Genomic DNA, 22,168 nt, shown 5'->3' on the forward strand with positions numbered 1-22,168 from the left:
TTCTTGTTGGGGAAATCTGCCAACCAGTGTCGACGTCCATACGACCACATATTACAATATGCACGCGCAATATGAGGAATAACTGCTGAGTAGTTACGCCGAATTTATTCAGAGGAAACACTTACGTCACATCTAAGTTGTTAAATATTATCTTACTATGGGTTTGACTATTATCTCACTCTGTAAAATGATACGCCAAAACACGTTTTGATGCAGTAAGGAAAAGTTGTGTACTTATCTGCCATGTAAACCAGTTTGTGTTTGTGTGTCTGTGGTATCTGTAATAAACGAGCGCGTTGACGTGGTTTCGAGTGAATAAACAATAACAAACGTGATGCAGTCAGTGACAGGGTTACCACAGTAATTGTCTGTAACACTACGTTACCATCAATACGACAAATTACACCATTAGAGTTGTTCTCACGAAATAGGCTTGCGGACATTTCTACAAAAGCTGAATATGTGACTAAATGGAATTGCACACGAAAACTTTAATGAACCACCAATGGGTTGTGATAGATGGTATGCGAATCAGTACAGCAGGTTGTTGATCCACAAAACAGTCCCGTATAAGTTGATGAAGTTTATATAGTCTATGATCTGCATTATTTGTGGCATCTTTAATAAACATCATTGCTGGAGCAATCCAAGAATTTGTTGTGGCTGCGTCAGCATTATTAGGAATGTATTCGATTTCTTTTGCAAGGATGGATTAATATTGCAAAACATTAGCTTCCACATATATTATTAATTGTGTCTATATATAACCACGACAAATACTCAGGCTGTCGACGGTCATAATAAGTTGTATTGTTCTTTTGAAGGATCAGCGTGAAACAAGTGTGACAGAAGCCTTACATCGCCGTTTTATGTTCTAATTCATCATATAAATTCAACAAAGAAGGTCGAAAGATGGCATATGCGTTTACAGAGACATATCTTCCACACACTGATAAATTGATCAAATTAGGAATGATCTTAAAACTGGAACGGAACAAACTAAGCAAAACTTTTGAGCAGAAACATCTGAAGCGAATTATTTAAATGATTTTTCTGATGATGACTGAGCGAATGTTTCAGCTGTAATGATGAAGATATCTAAGAGTAAATAAATTAAACAAATGTTTTGGGGTACTACATAACTACGCAATCCGAACTCACGAATCTTCAGTGGATGCATGAATTGTATTACAAACAAGCAGAAGAGGAGCAGCGCAAACACCGAAACAAAACTATTCAGGCAATGTACCATTGCACTAAGAAATTTGATGCTATTGGATACAAACTACAAAGTCTCGTATATTAGGGTAGCTAGGGTCTATGTAGATAGATGGATAGATACATACACACATACATACATACATACATACATACATACATACATACATACATACATACATACATACATATAATAGCACAATACATGATAATTTCATTAACAACATCAAGACAAACCATTGGTGCAAGAATTTATTGTCAATTACAAATAGTACGATCACACATATTACTGGAAACGATTTCAGTGAAAACTGAATACCGAACCAAAAATCAATGGAAACTAAAAACCATTTTTATCGATTAATTGCACTCATTAGATTATTTTTTCTTTGATAGAGCATCAGTTTGAAGATTAAATCTCTACGATTTTATCCTACGTAGATCCCCTATGGTCCTCTAGGTCTAGTCGTGGATGAAGTCCCCCACATTTAGTCCTCTCTCTCTCTCTCTCTCTCTCTCTCTCTCTCTTCGATGGTTGCTGTAGAGGTCAAAGTAGACATTAAATAGGTACTAAGAAGTCTTCCTATGAAAATTTCATGTCTATATTTCGTACCGTTCTGGGGGAATTTCGATAACAAGATTTAAATAGGCCTGCTGAGGTGGCCATATTGGACGTTTGATTGGCACCATTTTCGACTCTGGAGCAACTAACTTAATAAGAAGCCTTTCTGTGAAAATTCCATGTTGATACGACCATTCATCCGTGAGTAGTAGGATATCAAGATGTTTTATATGGCGAATGTGGAGGCAATTTTGAATATCAAATAGCGGCAACATTTTTATTTAGGACTATCTAGACCATTGGATTCATGACCGAACAGCAAAATACACATTAGTGATTATTATTATTATTATTATTATTACAATATTATTATCATCATCATCATCATCATCATCATCATCATTTTCTCTTCTTCAGAAATTATGTTTATTTAGTGATTGATTTCTGAATTAATCTGACCAGAAGAATCTTCCAAATATTATTTATATAGGAAACTCCGTAAAAGTAGCCCCTCGACAATGATAATGTTTGGGTTTGTGAAATAATTAGGAGACATTGAATGGCAGAGAGACTAATTAAAAGAAAACGCAATGATGTTGTATTCTTAAACGTTTATAAGCTATTAGTGCATATATTCTTCCGTAATCTCATTGTTGCTGGAAGCCTGCTTTTCTTTTTTCAATTTTTGTTTTGTTTCAGTAACGAATTTGTTAAGTATTAGTAGCATCCTATCCAGGTTTATTCTGCCGTAACGTCGCCAGTTTTGCCACGTAAAGCCCCCCCCCCCCCCCCCCGCACACGTTATCGCCCATTCGGAAATCTTTTTATATTGCCTTTCTTATACCAATTCAAATGACAACAGTGACTGTTTAATAGGAATATTTACAGGAAAATAATAATGTTACGAACGAATATATGCTTGACAGTTAACTTCACGAAATAAAAACTCAAAACACAAAAATATGCAATTGATTCTAGAGAATAGAATGTTTTCTGACTGCTCATCAGATCACTGGAACTATTGTACCGACTATAGAACAGCCCAAAACAATTAACTTTAACATACACAGCACCATGTATACATTTATACATAGAAGTGTACGTACCTACGTATAACATATAAGCCATAACACAGAATCTTACGTTTATACATATATGCAGACAAACGCATTCAGTATTACTTGGCTTTTTTCAAAATTTTTAGTTTATGAATCATTTATAATCTGTCAATAGTAATGTCATGGACTTAGTTTTTAATTTCATTCTATTCTTTTCTTTCGAAAATAAGTATATATTCCTAGCTGTAAAATACTGTAGATAGTGCTAAATAACATAATGAGTAAATAAAATATATATATATAGATAGATAGATAGATAGATAGATAGATATGCACATGTTTCCATGTATATGTATTATTTAGTTAGATTTAAGACATATTTTGTAACATTGAAAACTATAAAGCAGTTTGGTTAATTTAATGTACTGTATATCTGCAATTAAATTTCAATTTTATTTACATACATTTCATTATTTAAATTCAGATTATCACATTTAACAAAGTGTCACTTTCCTACATATATAATATACGAGCTTTAGTATATAGTCACTTATATGTTATGTATATTACATACATAAATACATAAGTAAATAAATTCGTTCTCATGTGTGTTGTTGTTGTTGTTATAGGGTTTAACGCCATTTTGCAGCACAAAATAGGCTATATATGGCGGCTAGTATAAATGGTGGAGGATGAACCCAGGAAAACCCTGGAAAGAACCACCGACCTACGTATGTATGTATGTATGTATGTATGTATGTATGTATATATGTATGTGTACATACGCAAAAAGATGATTTTTCATTTATTTGAGAATTCACTAAATATATGCCGTATTGTGGCAATTCCATATATTCAAGAAAGAAATAATATAACTACTAAAATAAATTTGAGTTTTTCTAAGTTTGTTATCCACTCAGTTGGTTCTTTCACGTGTACGATAATTTGCATCTTAACTATTGGATCAGATATGCAAAACATTACAAAAAATAAATGACTATATTGAATCAGAGCTGGAATACTATAAAATTAATTAATATCCCTCATCATATTTACAATGTCAATAACAATGTCTACGTCTTATATATAAACTTTCATTTTCTCTGCTGTAACATAAAAATGAAAATATTTCATTGTTACAATAAATTGCTGCTTTTTACCGAGGAGATTTTAGTAAGACAGATATGTAGACCAAAACAGATTCATGAAAATGGTGAGGACATATGTCTTTTTCATTACATGTCATCTGCATAGCATTTAGGGATATTAAATCGTAAATTCGAAAGGGAAAAGTGATAAAGTATTTAAACATATCAATAAAGTTTGATATATTTTTATCTTTTTATATCTAGTCTGAATGAAAAAAGATTTTCTCCATGTCATTGCTTGTTCAATATTAATTATCAAGAATGCCTAAACAGGTTCTCATTTTATACTAATATCAAATTATTTAAAGAAAACATTGTTGAACCTAAATATGGTATATAAACCGTATATACTCCAACTTTTAGTTATTAAAATAATAATTATATGAAATCAGATAATTTCTACAACGATTTTAACATTGCTCTCTAACGTTAGGTTATTCGTGTGTTTTAGTGTACACACACACACACACACACACACACATAAAAGCAAACATATTCACAAAAACAGTTAGTAAAGACATAGGATGCATATGTATACACTAATGGTATCTTATAAAACTGTTACAAAGACAGATGAAATCTTTAAGTCAATGTTATCGAATTAAAAGAAGTTCCAATTTCAAACCAGAACTATACCTTAGTAGATGAATTTGGCCTACATTATCGTTGAAAAGTATACAAAAACAAAGTCCACGTCAGTACCACTCATCACTGTATGTGTCAATGAGTACATTCGCGATTCATTCATATCATCCCATTACTAAATTCTTTAAAGAATGATATAGATAATTTCCTTGCGTGAAGTGTGAATGTAGATAGCAACTACATTATATACAACATATACAAGATCTATGTCACTTGGTCAAGTCACAAACTGGGATATGAATGTAATTTTATAAGGAACTTTCAGTTTGAAAACAAATAATTTCTTGATAGTATTCTTTTTCTATGTATAGTTTTTTATTTTTGGTGGGACATAGGCTTGTATATCAAATTGCTGGTAAAGGACATACATTATTTATATGGAGAAAAACAATGAAAGTGTTGTCCTTGACGATTTAAATCAGAGTCGTCCAACTACAGGCCACCTCATACAAAAGGTCCGTTCTGCTATTATTGTTTAATTACTATAAAAGGCATCGCGTAATGCGTAACAAACTTCATATGTTTGGTCCACGTGAACTACAATGTTGAGGATGTGGGACCACCCTGATTTAGATGATAACCAAATAAGTTTGTTCTGTGTGCAACAATTGCAACACCAATGATGCCAAGTGAGCGATGAAACAAGCCTACGTACATGTACAAAGCGTTTACAAAGGTAGAGAGAGCACTATAGGTGACGATAATAAAATGACCATCTCCACCCGGTTCAGTTGACGAAACCCACTCTGTCCACAGTCTTTGCTCCAATTTGTATTCAGGCAGAGTCAACATCTGTAGGCAAAGGACTGATTCTTTGGAGCTGTCGCTACCTAATTCCCCTTTCGGAATGAAAAACAAATGAAGTTGTGTATAGTGCATATACGCATTGTGCTAAGTCAATTTCTAAATGATTGAGAAACAAGTGATTTTAATTCAAATTGTTATAATAAAACATATACGTTAAATGTTGGTCAGCTTATATCCTACTCCTCCAAGAACATTTTCATCAACATATCATAAATTACTCATTAATTATTTTACATAAGTGATAATTATTTAACGATATATGAAGTTTTCATTTCGAGTTCTATTAAGCATAGACGTTACTGCACGGGAAACGGAAATGACGCTAACAGGATATCAAATAAATCGTGAAGAATATAGTAAAATACCTATGTTGATTTTCAAAATATTTGTGTTACCTTCAATCATAATTTGGTGCTAACAGTGTTGATTTCTGTTGACACATCCGAGCTCATGTGTACATAGCCATTTCTTTCTTTCTTGGCGTCCCCCTCACGCATAAAGTCCGAAGTTGAGGATAGTAGTTGGGCTACATCTATTCTCTCTGTCAAAAATTCAGCAAGACCTTGAATGGAAGAATCCGGTGACAAAACTTTCTGCACAGGAAGTTTGCATTTGAAAACATCTGAGATGATGTTGATATAGTGTATCGCAGACAAGGAGTCAATTCCAACATTTGCAAGGAAAGATTCGGGCTGAAGCTCTGCAACGTCTACATTTGTCACTATTCCAGTAATTTCCTTTACAATTTCTATCACAGTTTGTAATTGACCTAACCTGTTTTCAGCTTGAAACGTCTGCCAATCTATTAATGAAAACTTATTGAGCCCTGGTTCTTGCTCGGCAGATTTCAATCTTTTGATTTTAAGTATGTTGCTGACTTTGAAAACCAGTCTTTCCATCCCTGGCTTCGCGTAGTCTTTAGCTATAAGATCCCAGTCCAAGCTTGAGTACACGACTTGTGGAAGATCTTGCATTAGTGCATGCAAGAAACAGTGTCGTATCTGTTCTTCATCTAGTCGTAGAAATCCCCTGGTTTCGAAGATTGTAGCAAATTGAGTAGAAGCAGCAAGCCCAACATGTAGACCGCCCCAGTTAATGCTTTGACATGGAAGGCCTTTCTGACGCCTGTAGTGACTCAGAGCATCCAAAAAAGTATTTGCAGCACCGTAGTTGCTGTCTCCCGGGGACCCAAGTATCCCAGAAATGGAAGACTGTAGGACAAAGAAATCCAAGGGAAGAAACAAAGATAAGTGATGGAGGTTCCATGATCCGGCCACCTTTGGGAGCATAACAGTGTCAAACTTGTCTGCAGTCAATTCTAAGAATAGACCGCTGTCGATCGTTCCAGCTCCCTGGAATATTCCCCTCACAGGATATCCTGGAAAAAGACATCTCAGTTCTTCTATTGCACGCCTTAGCGAATTCAAATCCGCGACGTCAACTTTCAGGCAGAGAATTTTACAGCCATATGCTTTCTCAACCTCCCTGATCTCGTCTCCTTTCTCTTGCATCGGTCCTCTTCTGGAGAATGTTACTATCACTCCCGCTCCCATTTCTGCCAGTTGTTTCAAAATAACCCAACCTAATCCAGTCAATCCACCTACAACTATGTACGAAGATACTTTGTCAAACAGTTGTGATACCTTCGATTTCCTCTTTATCGGGCATTTCCCATAGATAGGCATAATGTCAATAACTTTGGGTAATGACTTTTGTCCTGCATATTCAAAATATTGCTTTAAGAATGGCATGTTCTTTCCCTTCATCCAGGATACAACCTTTGGCACAACTAGAGGGAGGTTTTCCGTGCTGAATAGCTCATATTCCTCAAGAAACTTGCAGGTAGTGATATTTTTCTGTAATATTATTTCTCTGAGTGACCCAGATATGTGGCTCGTCATGCAGACTAGCCGTTTTGAATAATTGAGGTGTTCTAGGAAACATTCCTGATGTCCTGGTTGTAGAGGTTGTAAAAGGATGCTTGTGTTCAAGGTATGAGAGTTCTGCCTCGCCTCTTTCGCATGTGTCAGATGAAGAACCTCAACTTTATACCCCTTATTATTAAAGGCATCTATCATGTCGACCACTGGACAGTCTTTTCCATCATGATCACAAAATATACCGATTTTCTTCTTTCTAGGCACATGCTTAATTAAATACCAAGCTCGGATCATGCTGGATAGCTTTCCCGGAAAATAATTTGGAATTTCATCTTGCCGCACGACGCATGCCCTTGGGACTCTTACCAAAGAACCAGCCTTTACGGGATAACATAAAACAACATTGATTTTGTCGGCGCTAGGAGAGTCCGTTGGTCTCTTGTCTACTTCACAGCCTCTGTACATCTTTTGCTTGAGTGAAGAGTTGTACATATCCGTAAAGTCAACAGAACCTACAACCTCTAATGATTCAATGTTCTTTTCGTTACAATTTCTTCCAGAGCAGTACAAAATACTGTTTCGTGCGCTTGAGACATTTGTTGATAAGCCATTTAGACAAGCGGATTGTACTTCAACTTTGATCCATCCTGGTTTTAAATCTTCTTGTTCTATGCATGGAATGAGATAAGGATCAAGCATATGAGGATGATTTTCAGCTCTTAGAAGAGTTTCTTCGCCAGCCCTTTGAGGGACTGCTCTTGCATCATTCATTCTGTCTGTAGGTCTAGAGCTGTGTAGCTGTAGTGCAAATATTTTTCCCTTCGACAAGATGATTTCTCTGGGAAAAGTCTTCAGATCTTCCAAAGGAATAGTAAGTAACTCTTTAATGAGGGATTCGTTTTGCTTCATAGAAACAACATCCACTAGAAATACATTCACGTATACAAGCTCCTTGAGAAAGCTTCTCACCAGTCCCCATAATTCTGACCCACATACATTGATCGGTGCTTCATCGGTTTCGTCAAGTCCTTGTGTATTCTCTGTAATGACAAACACCGGCGGATGCTTCGAAAAATCATTCAGAACTCTTATTAGCTCAGCAAAGACACGACAGTTCCATTTCAACGTATTCATCACTTTTAGTCCATCAATAGTACTATCATCCAAATCAATGGAGCCCGGGAGGAAAAGTACAGTCGAAATAAGATCACTACTTCCACATCCAGAAATTACTTGTTGGAGTATAATATCGCAAAATGTCCCGTCGAGTGATTTTGGGCTGACAAGAATCGTCTTGGATGGATCCAAACAAAAGTAGTCTGTTCGTGAACTATCACCATGAATCAACATAATATTTTCGACCCCATTTTGTGTCTGTGGAGCAGTTGGTTTTCGGTATGATCGTGCAGTTGTCACATATTTCAACTCCCTTGGTATCAGGATCTCTGGACGCTTTCCGAATATTGTGATGTTTTTCAATTCAACAAGGATGTCACCCTCCTCATCCATCAAAAACGCATCGGCATGATTGTCAATGACTTTGTCAGTCACACAACAATCTGTCAAGATCAAGTAACAATACATAACCTGGCTCCACGGAGTCTTGAAAATCCTAATACTGTCAATTCCAACTGGGTATCCCTGTGGAGAGGAATTTGTAGTATTATGCATATTATTCTCCTTTGTAGCTAGAGCACATGTTTGAAGCATGCCATCCAAAATGGCTGGATGTACGTGCGTTTTCGTCAGCGTAGACATAACTTTGGAAGGAATTTTGAACTTTGCCAAGCACTCCCCTGATTTCACTGAACACTCTTCTATAAGGTTAAACGTTTCTCCATATTTGAAGCCGAAGTTCTCCAGTCTTCTATAGGCCTCGTCTTTTGTAAGATGCGATGAAAACAGTGTTTTTATGTGTTCAACATCACATCGTTTTGGGCAGTGACGTGAAGTTGTCTTCACACGTCCTCTGGCACGAACATACCCCTGACTGAATGCTTCAAACTCCCAAAATAATTCGCCTCTTACGTTTTCATTCTTTTCTACAGGAATATCGATTTCAGTCAAGCCTGCAGAAGTTACTGGAAGGGTTTTCAAAAACTCTAACTCTACCTGCAGTTCTTGAATTGGCTTTTGTAAAAGATCTTTCCCGATTTGAAAACCAACATCGGCATAAAATGCCCCAGGTACTATCACTTTTCCCTGAACATAATGGTCAAAAACGAAAGGCGTTTCTTCTTCATTGATCTTTACTTTATAATGTGAGTGTTCATCATTTAGGCCTTTTTGATGTCTCACATATAGATGAGATTCGATATGTTTGTCAGAAGGGGCAACAGCTAAGGCAGTTGGTGTAATTAAGTCCTTCCCAAAATATCTGTACTTTGGAATTCCTGTGATACGTTTAGTATTTGGAATAATATTCTCCCAATTTATTCCAAGGCCTAGCTGGTAAAGTTCTGCCATAGTTTCTTTCAATGTATATATTTCGTTGCCCATCTTCATGGAAGGAAGAGACAGTGTCTGGCTTGAAGGCAATATATTTTTTACATGTGGGGCTAGTACAGGATGTGGACCTATCTCTAGAAACACAGTTGTACTTGTCACGTCAGAAACTGTTTTGATGGCTTCACAAAACCGAACCTCTTCTCTAATATTTTTTCCCCAGTAATCAGCAGTAGTAAAATCGCCGCTCTCTGCATACTTTCCAGTCACCGTAGATACGATTGGAATTTGCGAGTGTTTTCCACTTATGTTTGACAAAGATTGTATTATGCCGATCTTGGCAGACTCCACGCAGTGGCTGTGATATGCACATGAGACGCTTAGTTCTTTTGAAAGAATATGTTGTCCATCATTATTGAAACGTGAAATATCTTGCTTTATCGCCTCAATTCCTCTTGCATCTCCCGACAAAGTACCAGATAACGGACTATTATGAACTGCTACACATACTGAGTGAGACTGTGATTTGCACATGCTTTGGAGTTTGGAAAGTTCTAAACCACTTACAACCATCATTTTACCATCGTTTATCAGCGACAGGAGCTTTGATCTCCAATAAATTACCTCCACAGCCGTTTCCAAACTAATTGCTCCAGACGCATAGGCTGCAGCCACTTCTCCAACAGACTGACCAACGACTGCATCAGGGATTATTCCACAAGATTTCCACATTTCTAGTAGAGAAACCTGACAAGCGAATATTGATATATGACCTACCATTGAATTTGTCATCACTTCATCCGACTTCATCTTTTCAGCTACTGACCAACCCGTGTGTACTGCCAACAACTTGTCCACTTCCATGAGTTTTTCACGAAATGTACTGATTGAAACAAGATTTGAACACATACCCTGCCACACAGTGCCCACACCACAAAATACAAACACAATTTTTACTTTGCTTTTTCGTTTCGATTCTTTTCTTCCATTCAAGTAATTTCGGCATTTGGCCATCAGTTCTGACTGAGTAGATGCAGTAAATCCTATTCTGAATGGGAAGTGGTCTCTTTTGCAAGTGGATGTATATGATAGATCATGTAGGTTGTATGAGTTTTCATTCAAATTCTCTACCAGTTTGCAAACATTTTCAGTCAAGGCTTCTTTAGTTGTACCTGAGAGTACAACTAATGCCTGCTCTTGAATATTTGTTGTATAGGAATATCCTTCTGGGTCTGGGCTCTTAATGTATTCTTGAACTATTGCATGGGCATTTGTTCCACCAAATCCGAAACTATTCACACATGCAATTCTCGGGACACCATCTGGCAATGGCCATTTGCAAAGCTTTGTTGGAATGACTAATCCATTTTTTCCAAGGTTGTTTCTTTCATTGACTCCTTCTTTGTCTACATGCAGGGAAGGCACAATCTTTTCATAGTGCATCATAAGCAATACCTTGATAAGGCCAGCAACACCAGCAGCAGACTCTAGGTGCCCAATATTTGACTTAACAGAACCGATATGTTTTAAAGAAGAGGAATTATTCTCCTTGAAAAAGTTTCCCAGTGCATTGCACTCAGTAGGATCTCCTAGGGGTGTTCCGGTGCCTAAAGTGTATAATAGTAGAACTAAACACAAAGGAACCTTTAAACCTACACTACTAAATGGGAATGACATATGATACTTTTATCAGTAAGTAGTCTTCTCTCTCTCTCTCTCTCTCTCTCTCTCTCTCTCTCTCTCTCTCTAAATAAACTATCCATCTGTTTCGGTCCATTGGGAGATCACTTTTGACATGAAAATATTATCCACTAATATGCGCCCGGTTTAGCAAGTCCGATAAATTGACTAATAGATTTCGACACCCTCGGAATAATATTTCAAGGCGGATCATACAAGAGAAGGTTAATTTCAAGCAGTTAACGTCGGTTACCTGACTACATTATGCTACAAAATAGTCTTTCTCTCTAAGTGTAATTAATTTAGAACAATGTAAATATATGAGAGTTTACGGTTGTTTGTTTTGTTCTTGATATATTTGTACAAGGTTGTGTTTTTGTATTAAAAGTGACAGAAGAGTATGACATTTATACTTTGTGTTCGTTTTAACGCTTGCAATTGTTCTTTGTTAGTGTCATCCGCCTTGAAATGCAATTGTTTGGAGCGTCCGCCTCGGATGCAGAAGGTTGTCGGTTCGAACCCTGGACGAGTCATACCAAAGACGTATAAATATAGTACTAACAGCTGCCTCGCTAGGCGCTCAGCATTAAGAGGTTATTGTTAGGACTGGTGGGCCTGTGTCACAATAATGTAACAAGATGGGACATCATGCTACATGTCTGTGGCATGATGCCCCACTGCTAGACATCACTACAAACACTGCCACGTTGCAGAAATCGTAGTGATATGACTGCAAAATTGTTAAAGTTAAGTTAAAAATCCAAATTACACACAGCTGATATGGGATCGGTGGGTCCCGAAAGCGGGTAGACATTTTTTCTGTGTATTTTTCTGCACCGTGCTTGAGACATACACGCGCACACACGATTGTATATGTGTGCGTTCGATCTGCAAATCTCCGAGGAACCGGTCATCGTTTTACTAGACATTGAACTCTATATACTTTCCTTTAACTGACATCAAACTACAATGGAAAATTCTTGTAACAGCGCTACAGTTTGAATCTAATAAAATTCCAGCAACGGGTGACAGCTTTGAGTCCAAATGAATGATTTCGCTGAATAAAAACGGAAATCATTTCTAAGTATCCTTGTTTAGTACCATCTATATGAGATTCCTAAAAACTGAAAATATGCCTTTATAACTTAATGACAGTTAGTAATCTGGCAAACATTATTACCATGGGCTTCGATGACTTGAACAGAAGATTTCGAAATGTTATATTTATTGTAGACCCGATGAAGAAGAGCTGTTTGCTGTTGCTCAGATGGTGCAGTGATGGGTGTCGCCATGTGTCCATCTTGATTTACTCCTGTCCCGAGAAGACCCCATATCTTGTTACCACACCTTACAGCCTATATATGGATGATATAATCTACTTTAAAATAAAGAGTTCTATGAAGTGACACTGAAAGTGCTATGCCAGTGAAACTTCTTATAAGTATTAATAATAAACATTTTAATTTGAGTACGTCACTTAAATCATGTCATAGGCCGATAAATAAGCATTACACCTTCAATAATCTGACTAGCGGTTTAGGAGCTAATATAGCCTATTCATTGAAACCTGCAACAAATTGCTGCCACTTTTTTCTGCATACATAGGTGTTTATTTTATATGATTATCGGTATTTATTGCGGTTGTTGAGCTACCGTCGGCTGGAGGTTTAATTGGGTGATATGTACATACCATTTACGGATCAAATCCGATATTTGACGACATGTACATCCTGTGAAATAATAAAACCCTCTCTCCTGTTGCCATTTTTAATTTTGTGTCAGATGTGGCTGTTAACAAAAATGTGCAAACTGTACGCAAGTGTGTTCCGGAAACATTTGAATGCAGGAAAATTGCGCATTTTAATGGAAAGGTGATATCAAACCCACATATCGTCCATCGTATTAATACAGATTTGGGGTGGGGGCTGATTTATTGGACAAACCACGTCCATAAATGAGGATTTTGAAAATGGAGTTTTTAATTATAGTACATCAAAACATTCGAAAAATATTCAGATATACTTCCGGACTTGTGATCGGAAATTTAAGATTATCTTGAATTTAAATGCCAATGTTGTTAGTATATTTTAAATTTTCATTTTTTTATTCTACGCAGGTAAAGTACTTGATAAATTTTACTAAAACTTGTTGGTTTTGCTTCTTTCCTGTTACATAGTTTAAGACCATAGAATCGTACTATAACGAACAACAATTTTGCAAAATTAAGACAATATTGCACCCAGTGCTGTGTAGAACTCTTTGTTAGTAGCAAATATGCACTAAGGTAACAAACTAATTATCAGGAAAATAAGAACATGTAAATAAAAACGTTAGTGACAAGAATATTATTGTCATATGGAAAATATATCGGCTAAATAAGGATATGATTTCCTACCTTTCGGACCTCTCAGAGCTTCCTATCTTTAAGTATTTCCTTTTTGCGCAATTCTATATTCATTTGGATTTACATACCAAAGTGTGATGTAGAAAGAATTGTTCTGATACATCAGCTATATATGTTTAATATCTAACATTTATTAGAGTAGGACTGAAAATTATGGAAAATGTAATTTATTCCCTTTTGTTTCGTTTTTTAATAATGCGTATATATCCGTCGGATAAGACATTTGAATAATATTTACAAAATTTAATATAGTTTTCCATTTTATAATAAAGTTCACTAAATGACCACGGACAGCAATAAAAGTGAGAAAATATTGTCGTACGGGCAAATGATATTAAAGAAAGTCAAGCACTTTTGATCAAAGTGTATGACGTATTTTCATTTTATATACGTTCATTAACTTTCAAGTGCATAAACCCTTTCCACCTTGCGAATGGTCGATGTAGTAACGGAAAACAGTTGTAGAACTTCGAAATGTCAAAGTTATAGGTGACCTTATTGTTCGCCACAGCTTTCAGTGGTTACACTTTTCAACTGTCGCAGATATGAAAAATATGTTGCAAAGGAGACGTCAGAGCCAAAAGAGTTTCTTCGAGTATCTATGTTTGTATGATGTTTGAGTGATCGAAGATTTACTTTATTTAATTTGCTAAAACTACAGTTTAATAAGCATACAATAAATGGATACATAACGTTTATTATTTTACACCGTGCTCAGAATGTTTATCAGTGCTTTTCTCGAATGTTACTTCATATCTTTCTATCTAAATATTAATCTATCTGCAGGGTTAATGCGAAAATGAATAAGGACACTTACATCTTCAACACGCTTCAAGATGACAATTCCACATCCTTCCCCTCTTGTGTATCCATCAGCCTTGCTAGTGAACGAATGGCACTGACCAGTCGGGGATAGCATTCTGGCATTTGACAAGGTTTTAAATAGGTTTGGATCCAGAAGTAGACTCACTCCGCCACAAATTGCCATGTCACAGTCCCCTAAACAGAAATTGCTTGCATATTTTGAGACTGTTATTTACAAAGCTCTATGATCTGCATTTTATCGTTTTTTCATAGAAAATTACAAATGTATGCACTAGTAAACAAGGTTTTGGCGATACAATATGGGAACAACCCCCATCCCACTCTCATCTCCAAGACAAAAATACATGATAAGACACATTACATAATTTCAAGCTGAAAGGGGGAAATGTTTATCCTACAATAAGATGGTATCAACTTACCAGCTCCTAATGCCAATGCTCCCTGATGAATGGCTACTAGACTTGACGAGCATGCGGTGTCGATTGTCATTGAAGGCCCATGAAGATTGTAAACATATGACACTCTGGCACTAATTATACTGGTATTTATGCCAGTCACTAGGTAACTGCTACTGCTGTCAAGATTTCTCAAGACTGTACATTTAAAGTCATCGTTCATCACACCTGAAAATGTAGGTGTTCTTGTCATGCTCTATAAAGGATCCAACTATTAAGTGTATATTATTAGTCTTACCGAGATTAATTCATTTGTTTGCTTTGTAATCCAAATGAGGAAATACCTATAATCAGTTAAATCTATTAAAATTCTGTATGAAGAATATTAATAGGAATATTGATAGGAAAATGTGTGTATTTGTATTTAAGATACGAAAAACATGATATTGTCATTAGCAAATTTATCATACATGGACTGATTATCAAATCTGTTAGAGACATTCAGTTGTTACTATTAACTTCCATACAATTTCTGCCGTGATTATGTCTCGTTACAGTTACAGCGGTATGGAATATTGTAGGAGAACAGTGCAAGGTAATATTCATATCTACTGTTTTTCAGTTGAAACAACGTTTTGTCATCTTACTTCATAGATCTCAAAATAATATTCTACGTTCTTGCTAAGAACATGGCAGTTGATTAAGTAGTACAGAAACGTGAAACAATAGAAGTCAGAATTACTACATTGAAACTACACAAAGGAGTTGACAGAACGAAATATTCAGAGCAGAAATTACAGTTTGCTTTTTATATTACCAAACAGTTCGATTTATCATTCCATCCTCTTTATAATCGTTACAGATAGTAGATGCATTATTCAAAAGTAACATGCGAATTTAATTTATACCAATATACACTCCCGTGTTGGTACCATCCAGGTCTCGGCGCGTGAGCCCGGCATCTTCCATTGCCATGTGGGTACAGTCCAACACAAACCTTTGTTGGGGGTCTATCCATTCAGCCTCTTGGTCTGTTATTCCAAATATTTTACTATCCCAGCAAGAAAATCTGGCAGTAAGGTAAGAAAATATTTTTGGATTATTAAGCTGTTTTGATCTGGTTTTATTCACAGAAATGTTGATGCAAACTTTAACGATGGAAAATTTCAAGCCTGGAGTTTTTAAAAAATGATATTTACAAGCAAACGAAAACCCAGTCTTTCTCAAAATGAGGCAACTGGCTCTGTGAAATAATAAAAATAGTTTGCGGCGAAGACATTGTTACATGACAGTAGGTACAGAATAGACAATCATGCAAAACTCAATTCAAAATATTTTATTAAGTGATTAGATATAACTGACTTTGGGAGAATCTGCATTTTTAAATCATTCAATAACTTCAGAGAAAACATTATCTAATTTTATGTTACCAGTTCATCTTAGCATCGAAAATAAATGGCGCCAACATTGGGCATATAAATAGATTGTCAATAGCATGTATTGTGTACATAAGGTATTGCAAGAAACAAGACAAACACTAAAATGTTAACTCTTCCGTAGTCAAATAGTTTCAGATTCTTAGGTTCTGTCTGTACCATGCTGACGTTGTATCCGAATTAAAAACTGACTACACAAAGGTACACTATTTATAAATATCGGATGGATGAACATTATTCTACTTTATTGAGCTTTAAAAAAAATCTAACTTGTCTTCATAGTCTGGACCGCATAGAAATGACAAAGGTTCTGGTGATCAGGACTCGCTACTTCGAAATTCATGTTGAGACGACATAAACTCTATGCTGGAGATACTTGACTTACTCAAGGTAAGCAAGAGCTATATCGAGACGGGATGAACTCTCTGCTGGAGATAATTGACGTACTCAAGGTAAGCAATGAACTCTCTGCTGGAGATACTTGACTTGCTCAAGGTAAGCAAGATATATATTTAGAGATACCCGATCACTATGAAACAGTTTGCTTCTTTGAGGTAATGCTGGTCTATCAATTTAAAATGTATTCTAGGTTCTTCGGGGAGTCTGATAAGCAATGAAAGTGTATACCTTTCGACAAGCCCAGCTTTGTACGTTTGTTTTATATCTGGGTCAAGTGGGTCCGTGATGAAGTGGTTGTCGAAACCAGATCGGTGACTTTTGACTTCCACGATATGGTTTTCGCCATTTAGAAGAAGTCGCCAAAATTCATCCTTGTCATTTGCCCCTGGAAATCGGCAGCCAATGCCAATTACTGCCACTGCTTTTTGCTCATCCATTTCGCTCCATCTGTGAAGAGAATTCAGGCATGGTTAATTACCATAGCTCACTGACATAATCGCATAAAATGAATGTGTATTATATTTGCAAAAGCAATAACACAAGCCACTTACACAATCTCTTTATATAAATGCGCATTATGTTTGCAAACGCAATAAATTGATTTGAGAAAATCCAATGTGCCCGTCAGCAGTTTATAGTCAATAAAACTAGATAAGTTGAACCTATCTTCTATGTAACTATCGATCAACACATATATTTCACTCTCACTGAAATAAACAAATTTGCATGCTTATGCTTTGCAAGTATTGATTTGTTTAGTGCATTCACTTATAATGAGTGACAAATTATTTCAAACATCAGATCATTTCCCGATTTAGATTATCATTGTAGAATTTAGTTAAAATTTAGCAAAACCATGAATCAAAATTTTCCTTCTCAAGGAACTCAAAGTTGATTGTTACTAAACATTGAAGGGTAGCTGAGACTATTATAAAAGTCGTACTGGTACATTCCTTGAACGAAAAAGCACAATTGTACTTGTGTACTAATATATTCCTTTAACAACAATTAAAACAAATTAGTCAGTAAGCAATGCAGAATGTTAATGAGGAGCACAACCATAAGGTAGAGTTGATGAATGAGAGGCAGAGTTTGGTCAAGTCTAAAGTTTTTGATTCTTCGAGTTTCCATAGATAGGACATAATCTAGAAATCAAACTATATTACTGACAAACTAATACACAAGGTATATATATACAAATTGAAAATTATGGGACATCAGTAGTGGGATTTATTTACACGGTTTTCTATTGGCTACTGTCTAACTATCATTACAAAAAAGTTAGACCCGAGAGTTCAAGAAGTTTCTTTGTGCATTGTATAATCGGTATTTTACATAATCAAATGATAAGTACACAAATTAAATGGAACATGCCTTCCAAGAGAAATATTTTGAAACGAAAACAAAAACAGTATAAGAAAGACACATGCAATGCCAATGTTTGCTGACGTAATACAAATCGTACATGTCAACCCAAGAATGCTAGCTATCTTGATAATAAACAAAATCCACACGAAACGCGGCATAAAATCAATGTAACCACACAATATCTCCAGAATAATTGGATTCGATGTATGTAGAAGGCTTGTCGTTGTGGCAGAAATTATATGCAGTATATGATTTTGATTGTTAAGTTTCGTATTTTAACATAATTAACAATTACGAAAAATAAAATAAAATTGTTTAAAACTTGTATTTGCTGCATTATACAAATGGGGTCCAGCTTGTGGAGCGAATTATGTTGTGGGAGGTGTTTACTTAATTTGCTATTTTACAGCTATACACCACCTTCGTGGACCTGACTAAAGCATTCGACACTGTCAGCCGGGAAGGCCTTTGGAAGATCATGGCCACATTTGGATGTCCAGTTTTCATTGAAATGGTGAGACAGTTTCATGATGGCATGCTTGCCAGAGTCCAGGACCAGGGTAACTATTCCAAGCCCTTTGCAGTTAGGAATGGTGTGAAACAAGGATGCGTCTTAGCCCCCACTCTCTTCATCCTTATGTTCTCCGCAATGTTGATGAATGCTTTCAAGGACAGCGATGTTGGAGTATGTCTCCGATACCGTCTGGATGGGAAGTTGTTCAACCTGAAGAGGCTCCAAGCCAAAACCAAAGTCCAAGTTGAGAACATTCGCGACCTGGTCTTTTGCAGATGACTGTGCCCTCAACTCCACCACGGAGGCAGGCATGTAACAGAGCATGGACCTTTTTTCCACAGCGTGCTCCAACTTCGGACTCACCATCTCTACCAGCAAGACCGAGGTTCTGCATCAGCCAGCTCCTGGAGAAGATTACCTGGAACCATCCATCACTATCAATGGCCATAAGCTCAAAAATGTAGACAGGTTCACATACCACGGCAGCACCCTCTCACAAGCAGTCCACATAGACGATGAGGTCAACACTATGATTGCCAAAGCCAGCATAGCATTTGGAAGACTCCGCTCAAATGTCTGGGATAGGAGAGGCATCAAGCTTGCCACCAAACTCAAAGTCTAGGCAGTGGTTGTTCTCCCCACCCTTTTCTGTGCATGTGAGACATGGACGGTGTATAGCCGCCATTTAAAAAAAAAACTGAACTAATTCCATTTGAGCTCCCTGAGGAAACTACTGAAAATAAGATGGCATGACAAGGTACCAAACACAGAGGTGCTCACTAAGGCCGGCATGACAACCATGCACACCATGCTGTGCAAGGCACAACTCCGATGGGCTTGCCATGTTGTCCGCATGCCAGTAGAACGCCTATCTAAGAAGGTGTTCTATGGAGAGCTACAACAAGGCAAAATAGCTCACGGTGGTCAAAAAAAGCGGTACAAGGACACCCTCAAGGCTTCGCTGAAGAACCCTGGCATTGATCCTGACAGCTGGGAGAGTGTCGCTGCGAACCGATCTGCTTGGCGCAGTCAAGTCAACGCTGGTGCGGAAGCCTTTGAGCAGAAAAGACTGGCGGACGCATCTGAAAAACGATCTCTCTCTCACACACACACACACACACACACACACACACACACATATATATATATATATATATATATATATATATATATATATATATATATATATATATATTTCATGTCATGGGTGAAAACATCTTTTTTGACCAACTCTATGAAATTCACTCGTTGCAAGCAAGTACCATCTATGACATGTCATATTTATAGTTTACCCCAACTCCTGTAAACTTTAAAAGGGTAACACATGTCAAAAAAAACATCTTTTATAAATTTGAAGGGTTGTCAGGGTTGGTAAAATTTCCTTTATAACTCTTATTTAAGAAACCACACTAAGACAACTCCCAAGCTTAACTATTTAACACGGCCCTAAAGCCCCTCCCCAACACACACATGAGTAAAATATCACTTGTTATGGAAGTGAGCCAGTCATGACACTAGCTCTGCTTGAACTGCTTAAATTGTGAGGCATATCATTTGCGGACATTATGCTCACCACGATTTTAAGATTGAAAAGTACACAAAAGGGATTAGTTATTCAGATATTGTACATGGTGATGTAACTGAAGAAACACATTACCCATATATAGATAGATATATATATATATATATATATATATATATATATATATATATATATATATATATATATATATATAATGATATAAAGAAAAACAACAGTATTAATAATATTTAGTAGTAACAGTAGTTTAATATATTCTTTCAAAGGATTATTACTTTGTTCCTTTCAATACAAACCTTTTCGCATTAGCGAACAGACGTAGTGATACAATGGAAGTAGCTTAAAATGTATACAATGCAGTACTTTGATAAGAATACGGCAAGGTACTAATATGCAGTAGTAGTAGTAGTAGTAGTAGTAGTATAGTAATAGTAGCAGCAGCAATAGTAGTAATAGTATAGATGTAATGTTCAATGGTAATTATCTAGGTATAATAGTCACTCACCAATATTGTTTCATGGAATCCATCTTAGCAGAATGAAATCTAGATACTATAATGTTAGTCGCATAGATCGAGCCTCTTATATATGCTATGACATGTACAGTGCATTAACAAGAAAAGAAAAAGAAACCCAGAATTTATCTATTACTGTTAGATACCTGCCCAGTGGGTGGAGCTTGTTGTACTGGTGGTACAACCCGATTTCAAAATTCAGTTACATATGTTCCAATCACACTCATGCTCCAAAATTAGCATTGTCTGAAAATGCGTCTTCATTTCCCAGCATTCAGTAATTTTGTGTGGGGTTTGAGATTTTTTTATATATATATTTTTTTTTTGTTTTGTTTGTTTCAAACAATTGTTATGCCTGTGATAAAATGCGCGCCAATGGACCCCGTGATTAGTTCAGAACAATTTACTATTGATATAGGAAATGATTAGCCTAACAGTTTTGCTTTAACTGAAGCGCTATAATGCACGGGTTAATAAATCAACAATTAACTGTCAAGGTATTATAGCGACAATATATGACAACAACCAGAAGAAGGTAAAAATTACACACACACAGCTTTCGACTTGACTGTATCATGCGACAAAAAACAACGACTTTTTGTTGCCATAATATTAAACATTACATTATATATAGTTCAATATTTATCATGTATTATAAATATGTAATGAAGATCGTAGCAGAAATGGAAGCTGAGTTTGTAATGCATTAATTTAACGTTTACTCATCAGTAATAATTTCGAAATCGAAACATGGGCTGAGTAAGGTGAGTCAACAAACGTATTTAATTTTATTAGTATATCTCCATTACCAAGCTCATCGTCTTCAAATGTTAAGAATTTAATTCCAAAATAACGTACATGCTCTAGCATACCTATTTAAAGGTATTACACATGACACGTATTATTAACACCGTAGCTCATACCACATGCAATGAATGCATAGGTATGACACTCGTAAACATACCCAATCCGAAACGGAACAATTATTGATTTGCAGTTCATTTGTATGAATGACGCCTGCAGTTTACATGTTCACATTCATGAACACACACACACATACACACGCGTGCGCGTGCGCGCAAGCACACACACACCCCAGGGCCGGATCGGGGAGGGAGTGCGGGATTTCTAGACACCACTTATGCTTAAAAAATTGAGCACACACACACACACACACACACACACACGTAAAATAACGACTCAATGGCCACTTGAAATTTGTCCATCATTATATCTTACAATTACAATTGGACGATTATGTCACCTTGTCACTGAGTTTTGATATGGACACTTCTTGGATATTTTAATTCTAGGGGAAAGCGACCACTAA

At 36.4% G+C, this 22,168-nt stretch overlaps 1 protein-coding gene across 1 annotated transcript; it reads right to left on the bottom strand.

Moving 5' to 3' along the window:
* Positions 1-1,456: 1,456 nt before the first annotated feature.
* Positions 1,457-20,913, bottom strand: LOC149802804 (uncharacterized). Its single transcript, XM_089952238.1, has 8 exons — positions 20,830-20,913; positions 17,131-17,349; positions 15,976-16,136; positions 15,092-15,295; positions 14,665-14,846; positions 12,624-12,798; positions 5,834-11,370; positions 1,457-5,470 (listed from the first exon to the last, which is right to left on the bottom strand). The coding sequence occupies exons 2-7, from the start codon at positions 17,337-17,339 to the stop codon at positions 5,840-5,842; spliced, it is 6,462 nt and encodes a 2,153-aa protein (XP_089808364.1). The 5' UTR covers positions 17,340-17,349; positions 20,830-20,913; the 3' UTR covers positions 1,457-5,470; positions 5,834-5,839.
* Between the last annotated feature and the right edge of the window lie 1,255 nt (positions 20,914-22,168).

Source organism: Sinohyriopsis cumingii, chromosome 3 (assembly GCF_028554795.1).
Source record: "Sinohyriopsis cumingii isolate HCF-2022 chromosome 3, ASM2855479v2, whole genome shotgun sequence".
Taxonomy (NCBI): Eukaryota; Metazoa; Mollusca; class Bivalvia; order Unionida; family Unionidae; genus Sinohyriopsis; species Sinohyriopsis cumingii.

What these genes read in the sequence shown, in the direction of transcription:
- LOC149802804 (XM_089952238.1), bottom strand. Translation starts at nt 17,339, where the DNA reads ATGGATGAGCAAAAAGCAGTGGCAGTAATTGGCATTGGCTGCCGATTT. An exon ending in CAACACGGGAGTGTATATTG is followed by an intron (nt 15,296 to 15,975) that starts GTATAAATTAAA and finishes CTACATTTTCAG; the next exon opens with GTGTGATGAACGATGACTTT. An exon ending in AGCATTGGCATTAGGAGCTG is followed by an intron (nt 14,847 to 15,091) that starts GTAAGTTGATAC and finishes ATTTCTGTTTAG; the next exon opens with GGGACTGTGACATGGCAATT.